The 20,113-nt window shown below is 29.0% G+C and overlaps 1 protein-coding gene and 1 long non-coding RNA gene across 2 annotated transcripts; both read right to left on the bottom strand.

Annotated features, from left to right (window-relative positions):
* Nucleotides 1-9,950: 9,950 nt before the first annotated feature.
* Nucleotides 9,951-19,005, bottom strand: LOC136084849 (uncharacterized). Its single transcript, XR_010640897.1, has 3 exons — nt 18,806-19,005; nt 10,413-10,481; nt 9,951-10,133 (listed from the first exon to the last, which is right to left on the bottom strand). It is a non-coding gene; the product is annotated as an uncharacterized LOC136084849 (long non-coding RNA).
* LOC136084848 (uncharacterized) lies at nt 15,108-17,779 on the bottom strand. The gene is made up of 2 exons (XM_065805971.1): nt 16,122-17,779; nt 15,108-15,960 (listed from the first exon to the last, which is right to left on the bottom strand). The coding sequence occupies exons 1-2, from the start codon at nt 17,116-17,118 to the stop codon at nt 15,482-15,484; spliced, it is 1,476 nt and encodes a 491-aa protein (XP_065662043.1). The 5' UTR covers nt 17,119-17,779; the 3' UTR covers nt 15,108-15,481.
* Nucleotides 19,006-20,113: the final 1,108 nt, after the last annotated feature.

Here is a 20,113-nt window from a genome sequence, read left to right as displayed (position 1 = left end):
GCTAGGATGATTTAAATCAGATATATTTATTTCAAATCTATAGATTTTGATTTATTTTCATAAGCACACACAAAAAAATAAGTAAATAAAGGGTAGTAAAAGAGTTCTTATAAATAAAAAAATATATACAAGATTTTACAAGAGATAACACAAACATTCCTAATGTCAGATGAGGAGGTTTGAAATTTTCAAACTTAGTCAACAAATCTTTGTTAAAAATATTTTACGATATTTGAAGCACTAGTTTTAAATGAAGTTTAATTTAATCTCAAATTTAATAGTATCGAATTGCTATGTTTTCTAAAATCAAAGAAATGCTATACATAAAAAATAAAAAATAAAAAAGATAAAACAATAGCATTGAACGCGCTCGGTTTATTATATAATAATTTTTTAACTACATATATCTTGTTGACACAAGAAATATATATATATATATATATACTTGCTGTCCGGACTCGTAAAATACGGGTCCGAATAAATCTATTCCACACCGACCTTTTCTATACTTATTCCTAACTTTATTAGTTTTTAGTAAGTAGTAGAAAAATACCTATATACACATAGAAAAACTTTACTTATTGTTTCCTTTTTAAAGATTTAAATGAAAAAAGTTTCTGTTATAATTAACTTTTACAAACTTTAATTGTTTCTGTAATCGTTGCGTGAATCGCTATTTATTAGCAGATTGGATATTAGCACCTGTCTAAATATTATTTAGAATACCCGCTTGAAATGTCTTAATTAATTACCATCGGTACAAAAAGTTTCAAAAGACATGAGGAAATAGACTTAAATACGTGGAACAACGGACTCACCATGACCCCAATAATACTGATCACGGTAATTCATTCCATACCGACCTTTTTAATAGTTTTGCTTTATTTGAATAAATCTAAAAAAAGAGCAAAATATAAAAATCTTTGTTTTGAGTTAAAGAATAATGTTCAATACTTTGTTGTAAACTTATTGTAAACTTCTATAAAAAAAATTAAAAAAAAATCGGAGACAGACCTTATGATTGTCATTATGACAGATCTGTCATGATGATCTGTCATTATGACAGACATTATGTTTTTTTTTTGTTTAATAAGTTTCTATTACCTTTTTTTTTAAACCATCCGCAGCTTATTAAAACTCTTGTCCCCTTAATTTTGAAGAAAATTTAGGGGACAAGATGTGTAGTACTGCACAGTCTTTTTAAATAAATAAAAATAGTTTGAGTATGACGTTGTTGACGTTATTAAATATTATATAAATTTATTTTTATTAATATTAAATTAATTTATCTTAATTAAATGGAATTTATTTTAATTTTAAATGGATGGAAAACCCGTTATGTGTTTGTAGGCATTACTTACCGGGTTTTGCATCCATTTAAAACAAATATGATATCCATTTAAAATTAAAGTTTTTTTAAACGAATTAAACGTTTTAAATGTGTCAATCTTATTTTAAATGGATGTCATGTTTGTTAAAAATGGATGAAAAACCTGGTAAATGCTATAAATCAAAATTAAAGAGATATTGCCACAAATAAATTTACAAGAAAAAAGTAAAGTTTGATTTAATTTTTAATAATTTACGTAACTTGAAGTTTACATGTTAGATATTTGCATAGAATTTAGTTCACATAGATAAAATACAAATCATTATGGATTGTGGTTTCAAAAAAATGCCTCATAGTTTTGTAAAAGAAAAGATATTTTTATTTACATATTTATTACTAGGGTTAGGACTATTGCAGTTGTAATGAAAACAATTACAGTAACATTATTGTTACAGTAAGTAATGTTATTGTATTAACTTAATTTAGAAACAATAACAATACTTGTGATTTACAACTATTGTAATTCTGTAATACAATAACAATAAATATTGTATTGTAATTCGTCTTTGTTATACAATAACAATATATAGTTATTGTAATAAAAGACATTAACATTTTTACTTAAGAAGAATTATTATGTTTAACTGTTTGTGTTACTAAAGTTAATTTTCATATATATTTTAAGTTCCTTTGCAGCATTAATATCAAGAGGAAAAAATAAAAGGGCTGAATAAAATAATTTATGAATGTTATTTTTCATAATAGTAAGGCTATCATCAGACAGGCAATATTTTGTGGCGATTTAGAGCTTAGAAATACATAACAAGATAAAACTTGCAATATATTGCAAATCCGTAAATAAAAAATAGCAAAAATAATAGTAAGTTCGTCAGAGATGAATATAAATACGTTAAAATACGTTAGCTTTTCTACTTTAATGTAAAGTAATACACTACAATAGTTATTGTAATTGTTTTCATTAAAACAAAACGATACAATAGTTCTCGAATTTTATTGTATTGTTAGAAAAAAAACAATACAATACTTATTGTAATTGTTTTTCATCACAGCAATACAATACCAAAATAACTTTTTTTTAATTGTTTCTGTAATATTACAATACAATATTATTGTATTGTAATGTGTAAATGTATTTAATTTTTACAATTACAATTACAATAGTCCTAACCCTATTTATTACCAAATTAACAAAGCATAACAATTTTCAAAAGTTTTCAATTGTATGTCGATTGAACAAACACGTCTCTGATTAATCTAAAAAAATTATTCGAATTAAAAAAAGGAAAAAATACACCACATCTATAAACTACAAATCAGTTTATTTATACATAAAAACAAAACAAAAGATATATAACAGAATATATCAATTTATCTGTATAGGAAAAACAAAAAAATTACCTTTAATGCCTCGTGCGTTATCAGTAAAAAGCGTCCGATTTGAGTCTTCCAATATTATGCGGAGTACAATACTATTTTAACGGTTATCTAAATTCTATCATTGTTGCGCACTCGGTTTATATTGTTTAACAGGGGCGTGGTAAAATAGCTGTAAAACTTTAAATTTCTTTATTACCTTAATATTAGGTATTTTCAACATTTTATTAGTTTTAAAAACTCTTAATTTAATAAAATAGTTTATTTTAAATAAAAAATTAGAATTTTCAATTATGTTCTTAATAAAAACATATTTATTAAACCCCCTTACAGTTTTAAAAAAGTTAACGTCGCCGCGTGGCAAGTTCAAATTATCAGCTTGCTTTTTTTTATAATTTTTGTTTCTTAAAATGCAAAACAAAACAACTCTCTTTCTTTGAAAACAAACTTCTATCTAAAAAAGTGTTTTATTTTGTATTTTATATATATATATATATATATATATATATATATATATATATATATATATATATATATATATATATATATAATTTGTTTCCTCATTTTTATAATAAGTTATTTACAAAATATTTTGAGTCAAGATATGACCGGAGCAGGCAGAAGACAAAAGTCCTATCATCTAGCCCCGTTGTATCGTTTACACTATCATAAATCTATCATAAAATTTTACTATATCAATAAAATAATATAAATACTTTTAAATAAACATTTTGCATTTTTTTATACATAAAAAAAAATATTTTTACATACATAAAAATATATATGTATAAAAAAAAGGAAATAAACACAAATTCAGATAAATAAGCAAAAAAAATATGTTTTGCTTTTAAGCAAACGAAAGAAAAGTTAAGAATTAAAAAAGAAGATATTAAAAATAAAATAAAATTTGAGATATGTCATAATCAAGTAACTGTTTTTAAAATAACTTTGAAAGTTTGAAGTGAAATTTTAGTTTTACTTTCAATTGGAAGGAATGAGTTTCACAAATGTGACCCTCGGTATTTTATTAGACTGTTTTAATAAGGTTTTTGGTACCTGATAGTTATGCAATGAATGCTTTGTTTGATATTTATGATTTATAATAACAAAAAGGTCGTCAAAAATATTTGGCAGCATACGATATTTAAATCTAAACATGAATAAAAGAATACTGTAAGTATTTAATTGATAAACATTAGGCACTCCAAGCTTTCTATGCAGTGGACTGGCACTGGTGTATTTATTAGCGTTTAATATAAAGCGGCTTACTTGTTTTTGTTTATTTAAGATACGCTTTAATTTTGATAAATATATGCTGGCCCACGCAATATTACAATAACTGATATAGCTATGGATAAATGAAAAGTATATAAGTTTTAAGCAGTTTTTATCCAACATATGTCTTGTCTTGTAGTATATATCTCTGTATATATATATATATATATATATATATATACTATATATATATATATATATATATATATATATATATATATATATATATATATATATATATATATATATATACAGGGCCGCCGAGAACCGTTAAGCCGCCTGGGACAACAACCCTGATTAACGCTCTTATTTATCAAAATTTCCTTATATTATAGATGAAGGACTTTTTTTTCTGTAGATACCTTCTATTCATTTAGCGCCCTTTGGAAATCTGCCGCCCAGGACAAACTGTCCCTTACGCAAAATTCCAGTGGGCCTATATAGGGATTTTTAGATTTAAATTTTTAAAGTATTTAGTTACTTAGTTTAGTTATTTAGTAGTTACTTAAAATAAGCGGATTTCAAATTTGAAGTTTTTTTAGCTTCTTTTTTTTTAGAAACTTAAATGAACTTAACGACTTTGCCATACATTTAAATCGTTTTTGATGGGTGTTTTCCTAGATATATAAATTTTCATAGATATATAAATTAGATATATAAATAAGGTACTGGATACGGCATAGGCAGAAATAATTGAAGCCGGGCAAATTTTACCTTGATGACGTTGAGTGAGGCAGAAAAATATAATTCAGCGTATATATTGAATCAGCGTATATATTAAACAATGTTTACAATTTAATTTCAAGTTATATTTTGTATTGCATAAAACAATAACTTCGAAGGAATTTGGAATTCATTTGTTTATATATATTTTACTTACAGATGAAATAAATAAAATAAATCTTAATTGACTTCATATTATAAGATTTTAAAAATCCCCATCCCCCCCCCCCCCATAAAAAAAAAGCTTTTCAAATACTCAGTGTTAGTATAATACAATAAGTATAAAACTGCAATGCAAATAATAATTTTATTAAAATAATATGCCATGAATTACCTAATTAACTTGTATGCGGTTGTAAAATGCAAGATTTAAATGAAGCTTTAAGAGACTAATATTGAGTATAAAATTATATATCTATATTTATGTATAATATATTTATCTATAATATACATATATATTTATGTACAATATATTTAAAGATTTAGTACTCGTTTTAAAAGGGTTAATTCTTGCAGTGCTTTTGGGTGAATAGCTAGAGAGGTTTACAGAAGTTTTCATAGGTAAGAATTTAGTATATATATAATTTAAACATTTTGTTTTTAAAGATTCAATAGAAATTTATTATGTTAATTTTAAAAGAAAAAACACTGTATGTATAATGAATCCTAGCTATCCATTTTAAAATAGATTTGCATTGAATCCAGATAAAAGAGCAGTATGGATTCTTGCTACAAAACAAAGGAATTTTGTCCACTCTTCCGCCAGTTTTATTTGTTCAGATCATTTTTTAAAAATTGCTTTTTGAAAATTAAAAGCAAAACATCAGGTTACTGTTTGAGAAAATATCTAAAACCTGATGCAATGCCAACAATTTTTGATTTTCCAAAACAATTAAAAACAACCACTAGTAAAACTCGAAAAGCACCAACAGAAAGAATGCTGAAAAAACCGATAGAGAAAGAAAAAAATGACACAGTTTTTGAGAATACTTATGAAGAAAAGGTGATTAGTATTAGTAGAGTCAAGATCATATTGAAATGTTCTTTAGTGCTGTTAGAAGTCAAGGTGGTTTTAATAACAATCCATCAGCAAAACAGTTTATGATAACATCGGCATATGTTAATCACTCATTACGAAACATAAAAACTGATAATTGTTTAGCTCAGAATGCTACAGAAATACTTTCTGTAACAAAAGGAATTGTGAATCATCAAGAATGTAAATTAAATGACAAAAATTCAACTGTATTTATAGCTAATGAGAATATTACACCAGTATTATGGAACCATCACAGTTGTCAGAATATTCGGAAGAAGTGATGAAGTATATAGGTGGATTTGTTAGGAAAACTAAAAAGATCTATTAAATGTAAGGCCTGTACTGTATCTCTAACTGATGATAGTTCACAAAGTTTACTAGTTGATGAAAAAAGTAGAGATGGTCTTCTTCATCAATCAAAAGATGTTATTGTTTTGTTCCACATTTAAAATTGACTATCTGCTGTCATTTATTTTCTATAGCAATTTTTAAAGGACTTACAAATCACATTCAGAAATTTCCAGAGGAAGATAATCATTTGGTTAAACTGATCAATTTGATTATAGAAGCCTAATTAATATCTACATTATATATATAAATAAAAATAAATAAATAAAATATATTTCAGACAACAGGCATGTACAAATTAGGTGCCAGGTCCATAGTTTTTTTGTTTTTTTTTTTCAAAGAAAATTATTATTTTAAGCTTTGATTAACTGAATTCATAGAGTGATTCACCAAGGTACAAGCCATCAACTGTTTACGAAAAGCATGTCTATAGTTTAAGATAATTGTATGAAAAGATGGTAGTCTGAACTCTAAAAGCATGTAAGATATACTATCATATTTGTTGTATCCGAAAAACATTTTAGCACATTTGTTGTAGCAATACTGAAGGCGTGCCATTGTTTTATCATTATAATTTTGCCACAAAGGAACACCATATAAACAAATGCAATATGCTTTAAACAGTTTAACCTTCACTCTGGTAGAGCATAAATGAAAGCGTCTAATTAAGATATTTGTACGTGTGTAAAGGCCCTTCACCTCTTTGATTATATCAAGATCATCGGTAAGGTCATTTTTAATTATATGACCAAGGTATTTAAAAGATTCAACAAAAGCAATTTCACATCCTGACACACATAATTCTGGGAAGGAGTTTGATATAACTTTTGATTTTTGAGTTGGATTAAACACCATACATACAGTTTTCTTGGTATTAAAGGACATGTTAATTAAGGAAGATTCCTTATTTGTAAAGCTAATTAGTTTTTGAAGAGAAAACCAAGAAGGCGCAATTAGAACCATATCATCAGCATAGGCCAACACATTCATGAATATACCACCTATATAACATCCAATACGAAGGTTTGATATTGATGAAATCAAATCTTGTATGTAAAAGTTAAATAGAAGTGGTGACAATATACTTCCTTGACGAACCCCATTCCCAATTCCAAAACTGTTAGATTTTGTCCTCTGCCATCGAACATATATATATATATATATATATATATATATATATATATATATATATATATATATATATATATATATATATATATATATATATATATATATATATATATGTATATAAATTTTTTTTAGTTAGTCTTCTGAAAACACCATTTTTTTGAAACCAAATTAATATTCAATAAAAGTATAACGTTAAAATTTAGACTGTATATTTTATTTGCTAGTACAACTTCACTTTGAATAACTGTTTATTATCAAATCCTCAGGTGTCTTGACTTAAGTCAAGACAACTGAGGATTTGATAATAACTTATGAGCAGTCTTGACACCTGAGTCAAGACTGCTGATAAATTGTTAATAGCTTTAAGTCATGAGCCTAATAGCCTAATAATTAAAATTAAAAATAATTAAAACTATACAAGCTCATTAAACAAATTCTCTTGAAACTTTTTAATACATATTACTTCTAATATTTTCAAACATTTCGTAACAGAAATATGCTTTATAATACATATATTATATTACATATTACTTTTATTAAACTACTATTTACGAATAAGTAAAAAATTGTTTTGCCTCACTCACTTTTTCAACGGTAAAAAATTGTTTTGCCTCACTTACGTCACTTTTTCAACGGTAGCTAGGCTTCAAAATGTTTTCCAAAATTATATACAATATTATGTTCTGCATATTTGTTAAATTTTATTAAAGTTTTTGTTTAGATTTGTTTATTATTTTATTTTTAAAAAACCAAGATAAGATTGTAAGTTTTTTATAAAAGAAGTTATTGCCAGTAACCAGTAACAACATGGCACTTTTTACCATATACTGTTATTCTATTCGCTATCTCTTTTTTATCATCAACTTAAAATGATAAAAAAGAGATAGCGAATAGAATACTGTTCAACTTATAAATGATTGTTCATCTTATAAATGATAGAGGAGGAATTTAATAAATGCCTTTTGTCTGTAAGACAAAATCTCGCCAGAGTAGTTATTAAAGCTAACAGTTAGTTAATAACTTATTGTTTCTTCTTAACTTTAAGGGGTAAACAGATTCTATCTGTTGACTAGCCTTGCACCCCTTCTTCATCTATTAGGCTGGCGCAGATGTATTTAATACATTGTTTCCAGTTTAGGATGTTGAATGCTGGATCTTCTTGACTCAATGCATGGGTTTTGCTTGTGCCTCTGTTTTTATGACTAGGCAACTCATTCTATTATCTCCTAATGAGGGTACAGCTCTAAAACTCAGTTTTTTGGTTCTGAGGCCGGCTGGTAGTCAAATTTTCGGATCTCTGTGGTAGCTCTAAGAAAGGCTGATTCCATCAACAGCTGAAAAATATCAAAGTATTAACAGTGCCATGTTACGCATGGATGGTGTCCCTGTTTGTACTTTTGATGTTCATTGCCAAGGCCACATTTGGAGCCTTTTGTTACGGTTTAGGGTTTATTAGTAGTAGTGAGACAATTGCTTGGGCTATTAAACGGTGTTCTGAGCACTATCTATGCTTTGAGTCAAGTTCTTCAATCTAATTTAAAATGAATAAAGTACCAAAAACTATAAAACACAAAAAACCAGCATCATCACCAAGTTCTCTAAACCTATCATTCACTAATATTCGTGGTCTTCGAAGTAACTTTTCTTCTGTTGAGTCTTATCTCTTGCAAAGTTCACCAGACCTACTTGCTCTTTGCGAGACTAATTTGAGTTCAGCTGTCTCATCTTGCGATCTTAGTGTTAATAGTTATCTTTCTTTTATTCATAAAGACTCCAATAGTCACATGCTTGGCCTAGGCATTTACATTTGTAAGAATTCACCCATTTGTCGTGAAACTAGGTTTGAATCCACAGACTATTCTTTCATATGCTTTTGTTTAGCACCACATCACTCTATTGCCTTTCTCTTTGTTCTATATCGCTCTCCTTCATCTCAAGACTGCACTCTTTTTGATGTTATTTCTGATAATATTGACCAAGCCCTCTTTTTTTATCCATCAGCTAATATAGTTGTTGTCGGTGACTTTAATGCTCACCACTCTGACCCAGTGAAAAAGCGCACATGGGATACGCGTGGATTTTTTCCACATGTAACCCATGTGGGGATTATTATTTTGTCCCATGTGGGTTTCATATGGTAAATCCCACATGGATTCCATATGGTAAATCCCATATGGGATACGCGTGGGTTTTTACCATATGTAACCCATATGGGGATTATTATTTTGTCCCATGTGGGTTTCATATGGTAAATCCCACATGGGTTTTATGTGGTAAATCCTACATGGGATATAGGTGGAAAATATTACATGTTATAGATCTTAAATGCCACATATTTTAATCCAAATGGTATAAAAGTAGTCAATACTAGACAAATGAAAGTCCGAATGCTTCTATGATAATTTTTAAAATTCTTTTAATTTAAAAATTACTTAAATAGTAATTTAAAATTAATCATCGAAGCTTTCAAAGAGGTTTAACTTAATATTAAGTTAAACATCACATGTAAAAGATCAAAAATGCTACACGCTTTGAATACCAAATGGGATAAAGTAGCAAATACCAGATATCTGGTATTTGCTACTTTATCCCATTTGGTATTCAAAACGTGTAGCATTTTTGATCTTTTACATGTGATGTTTTCCACCTATAACCTATGTGGGATTTACCTTAAACTATTATGACAAAATTTTATAAAATTAAAAAACGTGTTGCAAAATGAATTTATTTAAAAAAAAATGCTATTAATCAATACATCCAAAACGAATATTAAAAATATTATTTTTTCTTTTGCGATTTACACGCCGTTTTTTGTCAATTGAATTAATTAAATCGCTTCGGCTTGTATAATACCAAGGTTTTTAGTATCTTCTAACTTTCTTCAAACATTTTCTAAAAAAAAAAAAAAAAAATACAAATATATATAAATATAAATATATATATATAAATATATATATATATATTTTTATATAGAAAGAGAGAGAGAAAGACAGAGAGAGAGAGAGAGAGAGAGAGAGAGAGAGAGAGAGAGAGAGAGAGAGAGAGAGAGAGAGAAAGAGAGCAATTTTAATAAGGAACCTTATTAGTCGAGCAATTTTAATTATTAGCCAGTTTGAAGTCATTAATGACTACAATATTTCACAAATAATTATTTCCTAATTTATTACTTACAATGACTAACATATTATGCGTAATTGAACACATATTATGCGTAATGAGCTTGAACCCATGAGGAGAATCCTGAAAAAAAGTTATCAATAAGGATAAGTAGTTAAACAAAAAAACAAAAACAAAAATGTAAAAACCTACTTTTTCAATGATGTAGACTTCTATAATATCAGGCCTTGACATCGCGCAAAATGCCGTAAAAACTGAAGGCCGATTAAACTTTCACTTTTACTTATATTGATATATTTTTATATTAGGTAGGGTGTAATGGCAGTCTATGTTTTCTAATAATAATCTCTAGTAAAAACGGAAATATAAAAAGAAAACCAAAAAATTGTTAAAAGATAATCATGCTTTTCGTATTTCAAATTTCATTAAGAATATTTATGTAATATTAAATAGTATCAATAACAAGCAGAACCATAACAAAGTATATATCTATATATTAGAAAGATAACTGTATTTTTAATTTTTTTTGCTAAAAATGGTAACAATAAAAATCACCAACAATAAAGAACACCAACAAAAGTCGATTCAAGCAAAAAAAAAGTTTTATCAATATATCTCAACAGGGTTAAAGTCCTTATACTTAGCAACTTGTAGTCAATACAAAAACAATCATATAAACTTCATCGCATAGCAAAATACTCATATGCTCTACATATAATATCTGAAGTATATAAAACTTCACCAACATTAACTTTTCTCATAGCATTAAGGTGTTCGAATAGAATATTTGACAGAAGCGAACTTTCTTTATTTTTTAAAAACCTAACTGCTTCAAATAAAGCTGATTTTGTTTTTATTAACTTTAATTTGTTTACAGCTAAATATGAAATATTACAAGTTGTGCCATTATGGTTAGCTACAAATAAATAATCATTGAAAATTACTAAAATAAATAATGGAACACCAAGTTTGTACATTTTTGATTGTATGTGCAAACTTTTTTTATTAAGCTGGAAAACAATAACATTGTTATTATCACTTAACAAAGATTGAATATCGTCAAATATAAGTTCATCCTCTTTAAGAAAATCATTTAACTCATCTGGTAAAATGCTTCGAAAACCGATTGAAGTTACATTTTTTTTAACTTTACTTGCTGGTGTGGCTAAACAACTAGGCGGAATATTTTAAAAACAGATGATGGGTTTAAAGGTCGTTGCTTCCCATATTTGCTTTCAAAAGGTGCTTCATTTGGCCAATGCAGTTGACATAATGCTATATAGTCTGTAACAATAAAACCAGTTCTTGGGATAGCTTCACTACATCTTTTTCTCTCCTCTAGATTCTTCGGGAATTTATAAATTGATATTTTTGTCGTAGTTGAGTATTGATATTTTTGTTGTAGTTGTAATTGATATTGTAGTTGTAGTTGTATAAATTGATATTTTTGTTGTAGTTGAGATAGTTCGACTTGCAAAGAGATACACAGCATTTTAAAGGCATTTTTAAGGCATTTTAATTATTAAAAAAACTTATCGTTAGTTTGAAAATAATATTACCTTACAATGTTAACGCCTTGAACCTTACAACGTTATCGTCTTGATGTTGGGCTATCTAATTTATAAACCAATCACATTTTAAAGATTTATTAAAAAAGCGCGAACACAAACTTTCGTCTAATGTTAAAAGATGAAAATGTAAACAAAGTATTAGGAATTGGCCTTCAGTTTAACAACTTTGTTGCGCGATGTCAAGGCCTTTTATTATAGAAGGCCGTGGTCACACATAATATAATATTCTGAAACTAATAAACAAACATCTAAATTTCTATAAGTAAATTTATTCTTTGATCATTGCCTTCATATCCTATCTTATTTTCATATCATAATCTATTATGGAATTTTTTATATAACATATCACAACAATATTATTAAATTTGTGATGTTCAAATATCATATGAACATTCTCTAACATGTTCATATGATATTTGAATATAGTTCTTGAGTATATTATCTGCAAACAATTGACTGATGCAAGTTCTAATGTTGTCAAAAACCAAGCATGCATGCATGGGACACTGCAGTGTCCCACAAAGAAATGCAGGTTTGAAAGTCAAATTTTGTTTTATTAAAAAAAAAAATTAAAATAGGGGGGAGATAGGGAGGTTTCTGTAACTTTTTTTAGGCTCCAAAACTTTAAGTTTATATATAATAAGGTTCATAAAACTTAAGGGACTTACGAAGTACATTGAGGAACAAAAACAGGATATTTACAGAAACTTTTAAATTTTTAATCTGGAGTACCACAGTGTAATTGGGAATAAAGTCTCTGGGTCCAGTATTCAAAGTAATGTGATCTAAAGTAATATATAAATTAAATAAAATGCTTTAAAATGCATGCAGTTATACATATAACTCCTGATAGTTAACTATATGTATAACTAGTTATACATAAAATTTATTATACAAACTTATTTTTTAAGGTTATGCTTGAACAAATTAGAACTAATTAATTCAAATTCAAGATTTAGTTCAAGTTCAAGTTATTTGTTCATTGGTTTTTCACTATTTTATATTTATTTGTTCAAATTTGTTAACTAGTACTAATTCTACTAATTCTATTACTACAGTAAGAATATTTATCATTGTTGAACGTGATTTTATTAGTAACTTAATTTTACTATCAACATATTTTGACAACACTCTTTACATTTTAAATGATGACAGCTTTACTTTTCTATTGATGTTAAATTTATTACGTTTCAATAACTCAGATTGAATTTTAACTGAATTATTGTAAGCTTTGTAAGGGTTTGTTGTATCTCAAATGGTGTTGTAAATAAAGTAAAAATAATATATATATATATATATATATATATATATATATATATATATATATATATATATATATATATATATATATACATATATATATATATATATATATATATATATATATATATATATATATATATATATATATATATATATATATATAGTATTTAGGCTATCGGATCATCCATAAATGATGCCAGTAGATAGAGGGGCAGTGTGAGTTTCACAATAATTGACAATGGGGAGGGGATGTTGAGACCAAAATAATGTCAATTAAAAAATTAAATTAAAAAAAAAAAGTAAAATATTTTATTTTAAAAAAAAGTAAAACAATTTATGCTAGCTATGAGCAGGTTTTAGAGGTATTTACACCAACAATGTGGTCTAAAAACTTCTTGCTTTTGTTGCTTAAAACTGTAGAGGATCATAGGAAAAACAATTTAAATTCAGAAATTAGCTTGCTTATCTGAAAGAACAATTTATGTTTTTTTTTTTTACTTTTAGTACTGTTGAGAATAAATGTATAATTGAACCCGAAAAAAATTGATGGTATATGCATTTTTTATATTATATTAACAATTCAGATATACCATCATAATACGATAACAAAAACTGACATCATTTTCAATGGGAGATGGCAAAAAATCGACTGAGTTTGATAAAGGGTGAAGTTGTTCAATAAACCGGGTCATCATCTGACATCATTATGCATAGATGACCCTACGATTTAGGTAAAATAAGTAATCAATTTGCCATATTTCTCTTTAGAAAGTGTAAGAAAAAAGCATTGTTATGCTGAGAACCTATCTATTGAGCAAGCTTTGACCACCTATTTTATAAATTTGAGAGACAGAAGTGGAAGTGCGAATCGCAAAAGAACTAATAACAATGCTCTAAATTGATTTTAACTTTGTAGACTAACATTAATATAGTATTTAGTAATAATAAATGAAGTTTACATGATTTTTATAATTTGTATTTATTTCCATTAATTATCAGTTGTCAGTCTCCATTTTATAAAATGAATTAAAAAACTATTTATTTATAGTATAATAATAATACATAAATACTAGTTTCCTAATGCTATTATCATCACAATGTTAATGGTATTCGTTTTAAAGTGAAATTTTGTATCAATTTTATTGTTTTAATGTTATATTTATATATATATATATATATATATATATATATATATATATATATATATATATATATATATATATATATATATATATTAGGGTGGCCCTTATATGATGATAAAAAATTAAATAAGAGCAATGTTAAGTCTGACCATTTTAAATGGTTCCATTTCATACAAAAAAATTATGTGTAAAGTTTCATAAAAAAATATTAATATTTAGAGGTGGCTCAACGCCGTCAAAGTTTTCTCATATACGAATTTTTGATGTCAGTGACAGAATTCAGCACATTTTGCCATCAGTTTCATACAGAAAATTAATTCTAACTACTAAAAACAGTTCTTAATTACAGAGACAAACACAGAAACAATAGAATACACAAAGTTACACATCTTCACTTAGTTGAACTAGTTAATTGTGAAGTAAGGTGGATTTTTTCACATTCGGAAAGTTTGCCCGGTTCTGTTCGATAACCTGCAGAGCATATTGCAGCTGTTCTTCGCTCTTAAATCGGCCAGACTTTGTTGCATCTTGGATCAAGGCAACTCCTCGTTCTGCATGGTCGTTTGTTACTGCCTGGGATTTCACGATTGCCTCTGCAACCTTGAAGTCATCTCTCCTGTTCCATGATTCAGGATCTTCGGCCAGGAATCCATCTGGCATGCCCAGAATAGAAAACAGGTTTCTGCTTCTTTTTGAGACAAAATTAGGAAGCGTCTTTTGTTGTACTGTCGCCAAGTCCACCACGACACATTTCAAAGGTACTTCCTTCTCCTTCCTGTTCTAATGATCTTTTAACAATTTCGCGCTTCGTAGTGAAATCCACTTCTGGATCGAAGAGGCTGAAAAGGATCAAATCTTCTGACAGGTACTAAAGATGGCCCGCAAGCTTGCGTGATGTTGCGGCACCAATATCTTGATCAGGGTAAGCCTGGAGTTGTTGAATAAGTTGTAGATCATTCCTAGCGGCTTTGTAAGCCAGAGGCGCCAAAAACCAAAACGTGATATAAACCTTTGCAAGAAATATGTTCACACGTAGGAGGCCACGAGACTCTCGCAAGGTCAGCTTAAACTGTGATCGAAACAGCCAAACCTTTATACTGTAAATGGCTTTCGCCATCCATCGAGCTTGATGCATTGACCCAGGCGCTCAAAAATTCTTCCAATCTGTAGGCTTTCTTCCTAAAAAGATGAGCATCAGTTTGAGCAGCTCGCGATAGTCATCTCGTGGCTGATGATCTTGCAGCTGCTGTTCACAGAAAACAATGATTACATGTTTGACTTCGGAGAGTTCAGCTGAGGCAACATCATCCGAAAAGGCATCTTCATAACTTTCCTGGTCAAAGGATGACCACTGTGCTTGAAATCGTTTGAAAAGGAGTATTTCCGGAGCTTTACTGGGTCTTATACAGACACAAAAAGCAGCAGCCAATACCAGTTCCATGATGTGATGTCGACAACCAAAGTACAGTAGAAGCCGCCCTAGTAGCTGTTCGAGAAGAACGCAAGCGCCAGACAGCCGACCGGTGTTGGAAGAGGTTGTATTGAAACACATACCATGGACAAAGTTTTCCAGCTCCCATTTTCGGATAGCATCATAGACTGCTTTGGCCTCGTCTTGTCCAGTGCCTAAAAAGTAATTTATAGTAGTCTTTATTAAAGTTTGTCTGACATGATTTCACATTCACATTTCATAATAATAAATGATTTCGAAATTTATAAAAACATTTAACTAAAATAAAAGTAGGCATATATATTATACCATTATATATTATACCATTATGTATTACCTGCAGGAATCTTTGGAATATCCAAAAGCTTTGTCTTCCCCATTGTTGTGACAAGAATGGGCAACCTATCCACCTTCTCTGTTCCAGTCAGATCTTGCATCAGCTTGCCATCCCAGTGTACTGTAAGAGCAGTATTTGGCTTGAAATGTTGAATGATTCCGGCAATTTGCTGTCGGTGTTTCCGACGGAGTCGTTGGATGGTTAATCTATTCAAAGCGAGTGATTCAGCGTCTTGTCCAAGAGCCCTCGAAGCCTCAACGATGACCATCATAGCAGCCCTGTCGCTCATTTTATTTCTATCAAGCATAGATGCCAGCTGTGGTGAAACAACACTTTGGCGTCCTCGCTTTCGTGATGAAGAAGAAGGAGTAACAGTACTTGTGCATAGAACTGGATCCTCATCTTCAGGTTCAGACTGACTTTCTTCTGAATCAGCGCTGCTGCTCTCCAACACAGCTTTATCTAGCAAGGTGTTTTTATCAAGTTGAGATCGATGTACTCTCTTATGCAATATCTGCTTTCTCTCATTCTGCTTTTTTTGTTGTTGAAGCAGAACCTTATCGATTCCGCCCATGCAGCCAGGTCGTCCCTTTTTTCTTTGAGATTCCAGAAAGACCTTATCTTCTTGATTCTCAATAAGCTCCATGGCGTCAGCATGTGCAATGTCGAACAGTTCTTCTATTGCGGCTGAAAATGCGGTTTCATTTGTTTGTTGAGTCTCGGTCTTGCGGCTCTTGTTTTTCTTTAGACTTTTCCACTCGAAGAATAATTGCTCAAGCTTTTTGATGGAATCTTGATGATGCCTGGTTGGAATTTTAGCTCGAAACCAGAAATCTTCAACTTTCTCAATAGCGTGGGTTGCAGCCTTTCGAATATCCTCTTTCAAAACATTGTGGAGATGTAGAAAGTGACCAAAAACCTGCTTCCCTGATGGCAATTTACTACCTTCAATTCTTTCAGCAGGGCTAACAAGATAAATTTGTGAACGCAATGCCATCTGAAAATGCCAAACAGATTTATACTAATCATCATAATATTATAACATAATATTAAACTATGCAATTTTTGGCATAAACAAATTACAAAATTACACATGCCATTGACATGCCATGCAATAATACAAAACAAAATCTACAGTCATACAGACTCCCTCATATAATTATATATATAACATAATATATTTTATAATTAAATTGACATACTAACCTTTGCTGATTGCTAATATCTGTGATTATTGATAACTATTAAATAGAAATTTTATTTTGATTAATTAACAAACAACAGTAGAAGAAGAAATTTATAATACAAGATGGCTACAAAGAACTAGCACAAGATTTATTTAAATATTATATAAGATGCCCAATAGGTAATTATATTTAATTATTTTTTAGATTAGTACATTATTGAAACATGATATCTAGTTCAAATTATTGATTGAAATATATTTATTCATTTAATATTCAAAATCATTTATTGAAAAGAACCTGAAATTTTTTTTCGCCGATTTTGGTATTCTCACAAAACTAAAGCTTAGTTGAGCCACCTCTAAATATTGTTCAATCCTGCTCATATTTGGCCTGAATTATTTTTTTATATATCGGAACTCATCTGAGGGGTCAGACAATGATATTTTAAAACTTCAAAAATAAGGGCCACCCTAATATATATATATATATATATATATATATATATATATATATATATATATATATATATATATATATATATTTATATATTATTTTTACTTTATTTACAACACCATTTGATATACAACAAACCCCTACAAAGCTTACAGTAATTCAGTTAAAATTCAATCTGAGTTATTGAAACGTAATAAATTTAACATCAATAGAAAAGTAAAGCTGTCATCATTTAAAGTATAAAGGGTGTTGTCAAAATATGTTGATAGTAAAATTAAGTTACTAATAAAATCACGTTCAACAATGATAAACATTCTTACTGTAGTAAAATATAGTACTAACTGATAAATTTGAACAAATAAATATAAAATTAACAAAAACAATGAATAAATAAGAACATTAACTTGAACTTTAACTAAATCTTAAATTTGAATTAATTGGTACTAATTTGTTCAAGCATAACCTTAAAAAATAAGTTTTTATAACAAATTATATGTATAACTTGTTATACTTATAGTTAACTATCAGGAGTTATATGTATAACTATATGCATTTTAAAGCATATTATTTTATTTAAACATTACTTAGATCATATTACTTTGAAAACTGGACCCAGAGGCTTTATTCTCAATAACACTGTGGTACTCCAGATTAAAAATTAAAAAGTTTCTGTAAATATCCTATTTTTGTTCGTCAATGTAGTTCGTAAGTCCCTTAAGTCTTAAGGACCTTATTATATCTAAAGTTAAGTTTTGGAGCATAAAAAAAGTTACAGAAACCTCCATCCTATTTTTTTCTTTTTTTAATAAAGAAAATTGGGAATTCTTTGACTTTCAAACCTGCATTTCTTTGTGGTACACTGCAGTGTCCCATGCATGCAAGATTGGTTTTTGACAACATTTCAACTTGCATCAGTTTGTTTGCAAATAATTTACTCAAGATCTATATTAAAATAACTATTATATTATCCTAATAATACGTCTATTTGCACAAATCTTAATCTTATTTCTATAAAGAAAGATAAAAATTATTCGTGGTACTTACATACTTGCTTGCCATTCTCTTTATTAATATAAAATATTTTCACACAATATAAACGTAACGCAATGCAATGTTGATTTAAATTTTTTTTTTTTAGTTTCCGGCTTTTAAATTAATTCCCATGCAAATCCCACAGGAAACCCACGTGGGATTTCCCATGTGTGTAAATACCATATGGTTCCCACATGTAACCCATGTGGGATTACCCACATGGGTTTAAGGTAACAAATTTCCATACGGATACCACATGGGAAAATCCGTCCCACATAAATCCCATCAATCCCACACGGAACCCACGCGTAACCCATGTGGGACGCGGTTTTATTTTTCACTGGCGAATGGCTTAAGCCATTCGCCTGTGTATAATGCCTGCAGAATCAATGACACAAGAGCCAATTGGCTCTAGTGTCAGTAATTCTGCAGGCATTATAGCCCACAAATTTTGCCTTTCTCAATCCCTAACTCAAATAGTCAACTTTCCAACTCGCTTTCTTGACAACCCGAATCATTTACCTTCTCTACTCGACTTATGTCTTGGTTCTGATCCTAGTCAGTGCTCAGTTATCCACATTTACCCTTAGGTGCTTCTGATCACAGTTTGATCTCTCTAAAACTAATATCTTATTCTTCTTCATCACCTGAATCCCCCTATTATCGAACCTCTTACAAATACAGTAAAGCTGACTGGGATTCTTTCCGTGATTTTCTTCGTGATGGCCCTTGGGTAGAAATCTTTTGTCTTCCTGTCGACAAATGTGCTTCTTACATAACTTCGTGAATTCAGGCAGACATGGAATCTTTTGTTCCCTCTCGACGATTCCAGGTCAAGCCTCACTCCCCTCCATGGTTTTCCTCACATTGTGCTGCTGCGATTGCTAATCGAAACCATTACTTTCATATTTAGCAGCAAAATAATTCTCAAGAAAACAGACTTCGGTTTAATGCTACTAGAAACAATTGTAAAAAAGTTTTGTCTAACGCCAAAACCCGCTATTCTCAGGTCATGAAATCTCGTATCTCATCTCAAAAATTAGGCTCTCGTGACTTCTCGAGAATCTTTAATAATATCAATAATAAGGGCAAATCTTTAATTCCACCTCTCTTGTATGGTTCAGACTTTGTCACCTCACATAAAGACAAAGCTGAATTGTTTGCTAAAAACTTTTCATCAATATCATCTCTTGATTCCACTAATTGCGTTCTACCTAATATTGCCAACAAACAGGTTGATCCATTGCTTGACATTTATATCACTCCAGCTTCTGTATCTAAAGTGATTTCCTGCCTAGACTCTTCTACAGCTTGTGGCCC

The sequence above is a fragment of the Hydra vulgaris genome, chromosome 09 (genome assembly GCF_038396675.1).
Source record: "Hydra vulgaris chromosome 09, alternate assembly HydraT2T_AEP".
In the NCBI taxonomy this organism is placed as follows: domain Eukaryota; kingdom Metazoa; phylum Cnidaria; class Hydrozoa; order Anthoathecata; family Hydridae; genus Hydra; species Hydra vulgaris.
This window is presented reverse-complemented; position numbering and strand designations above follow the sequence as displayed.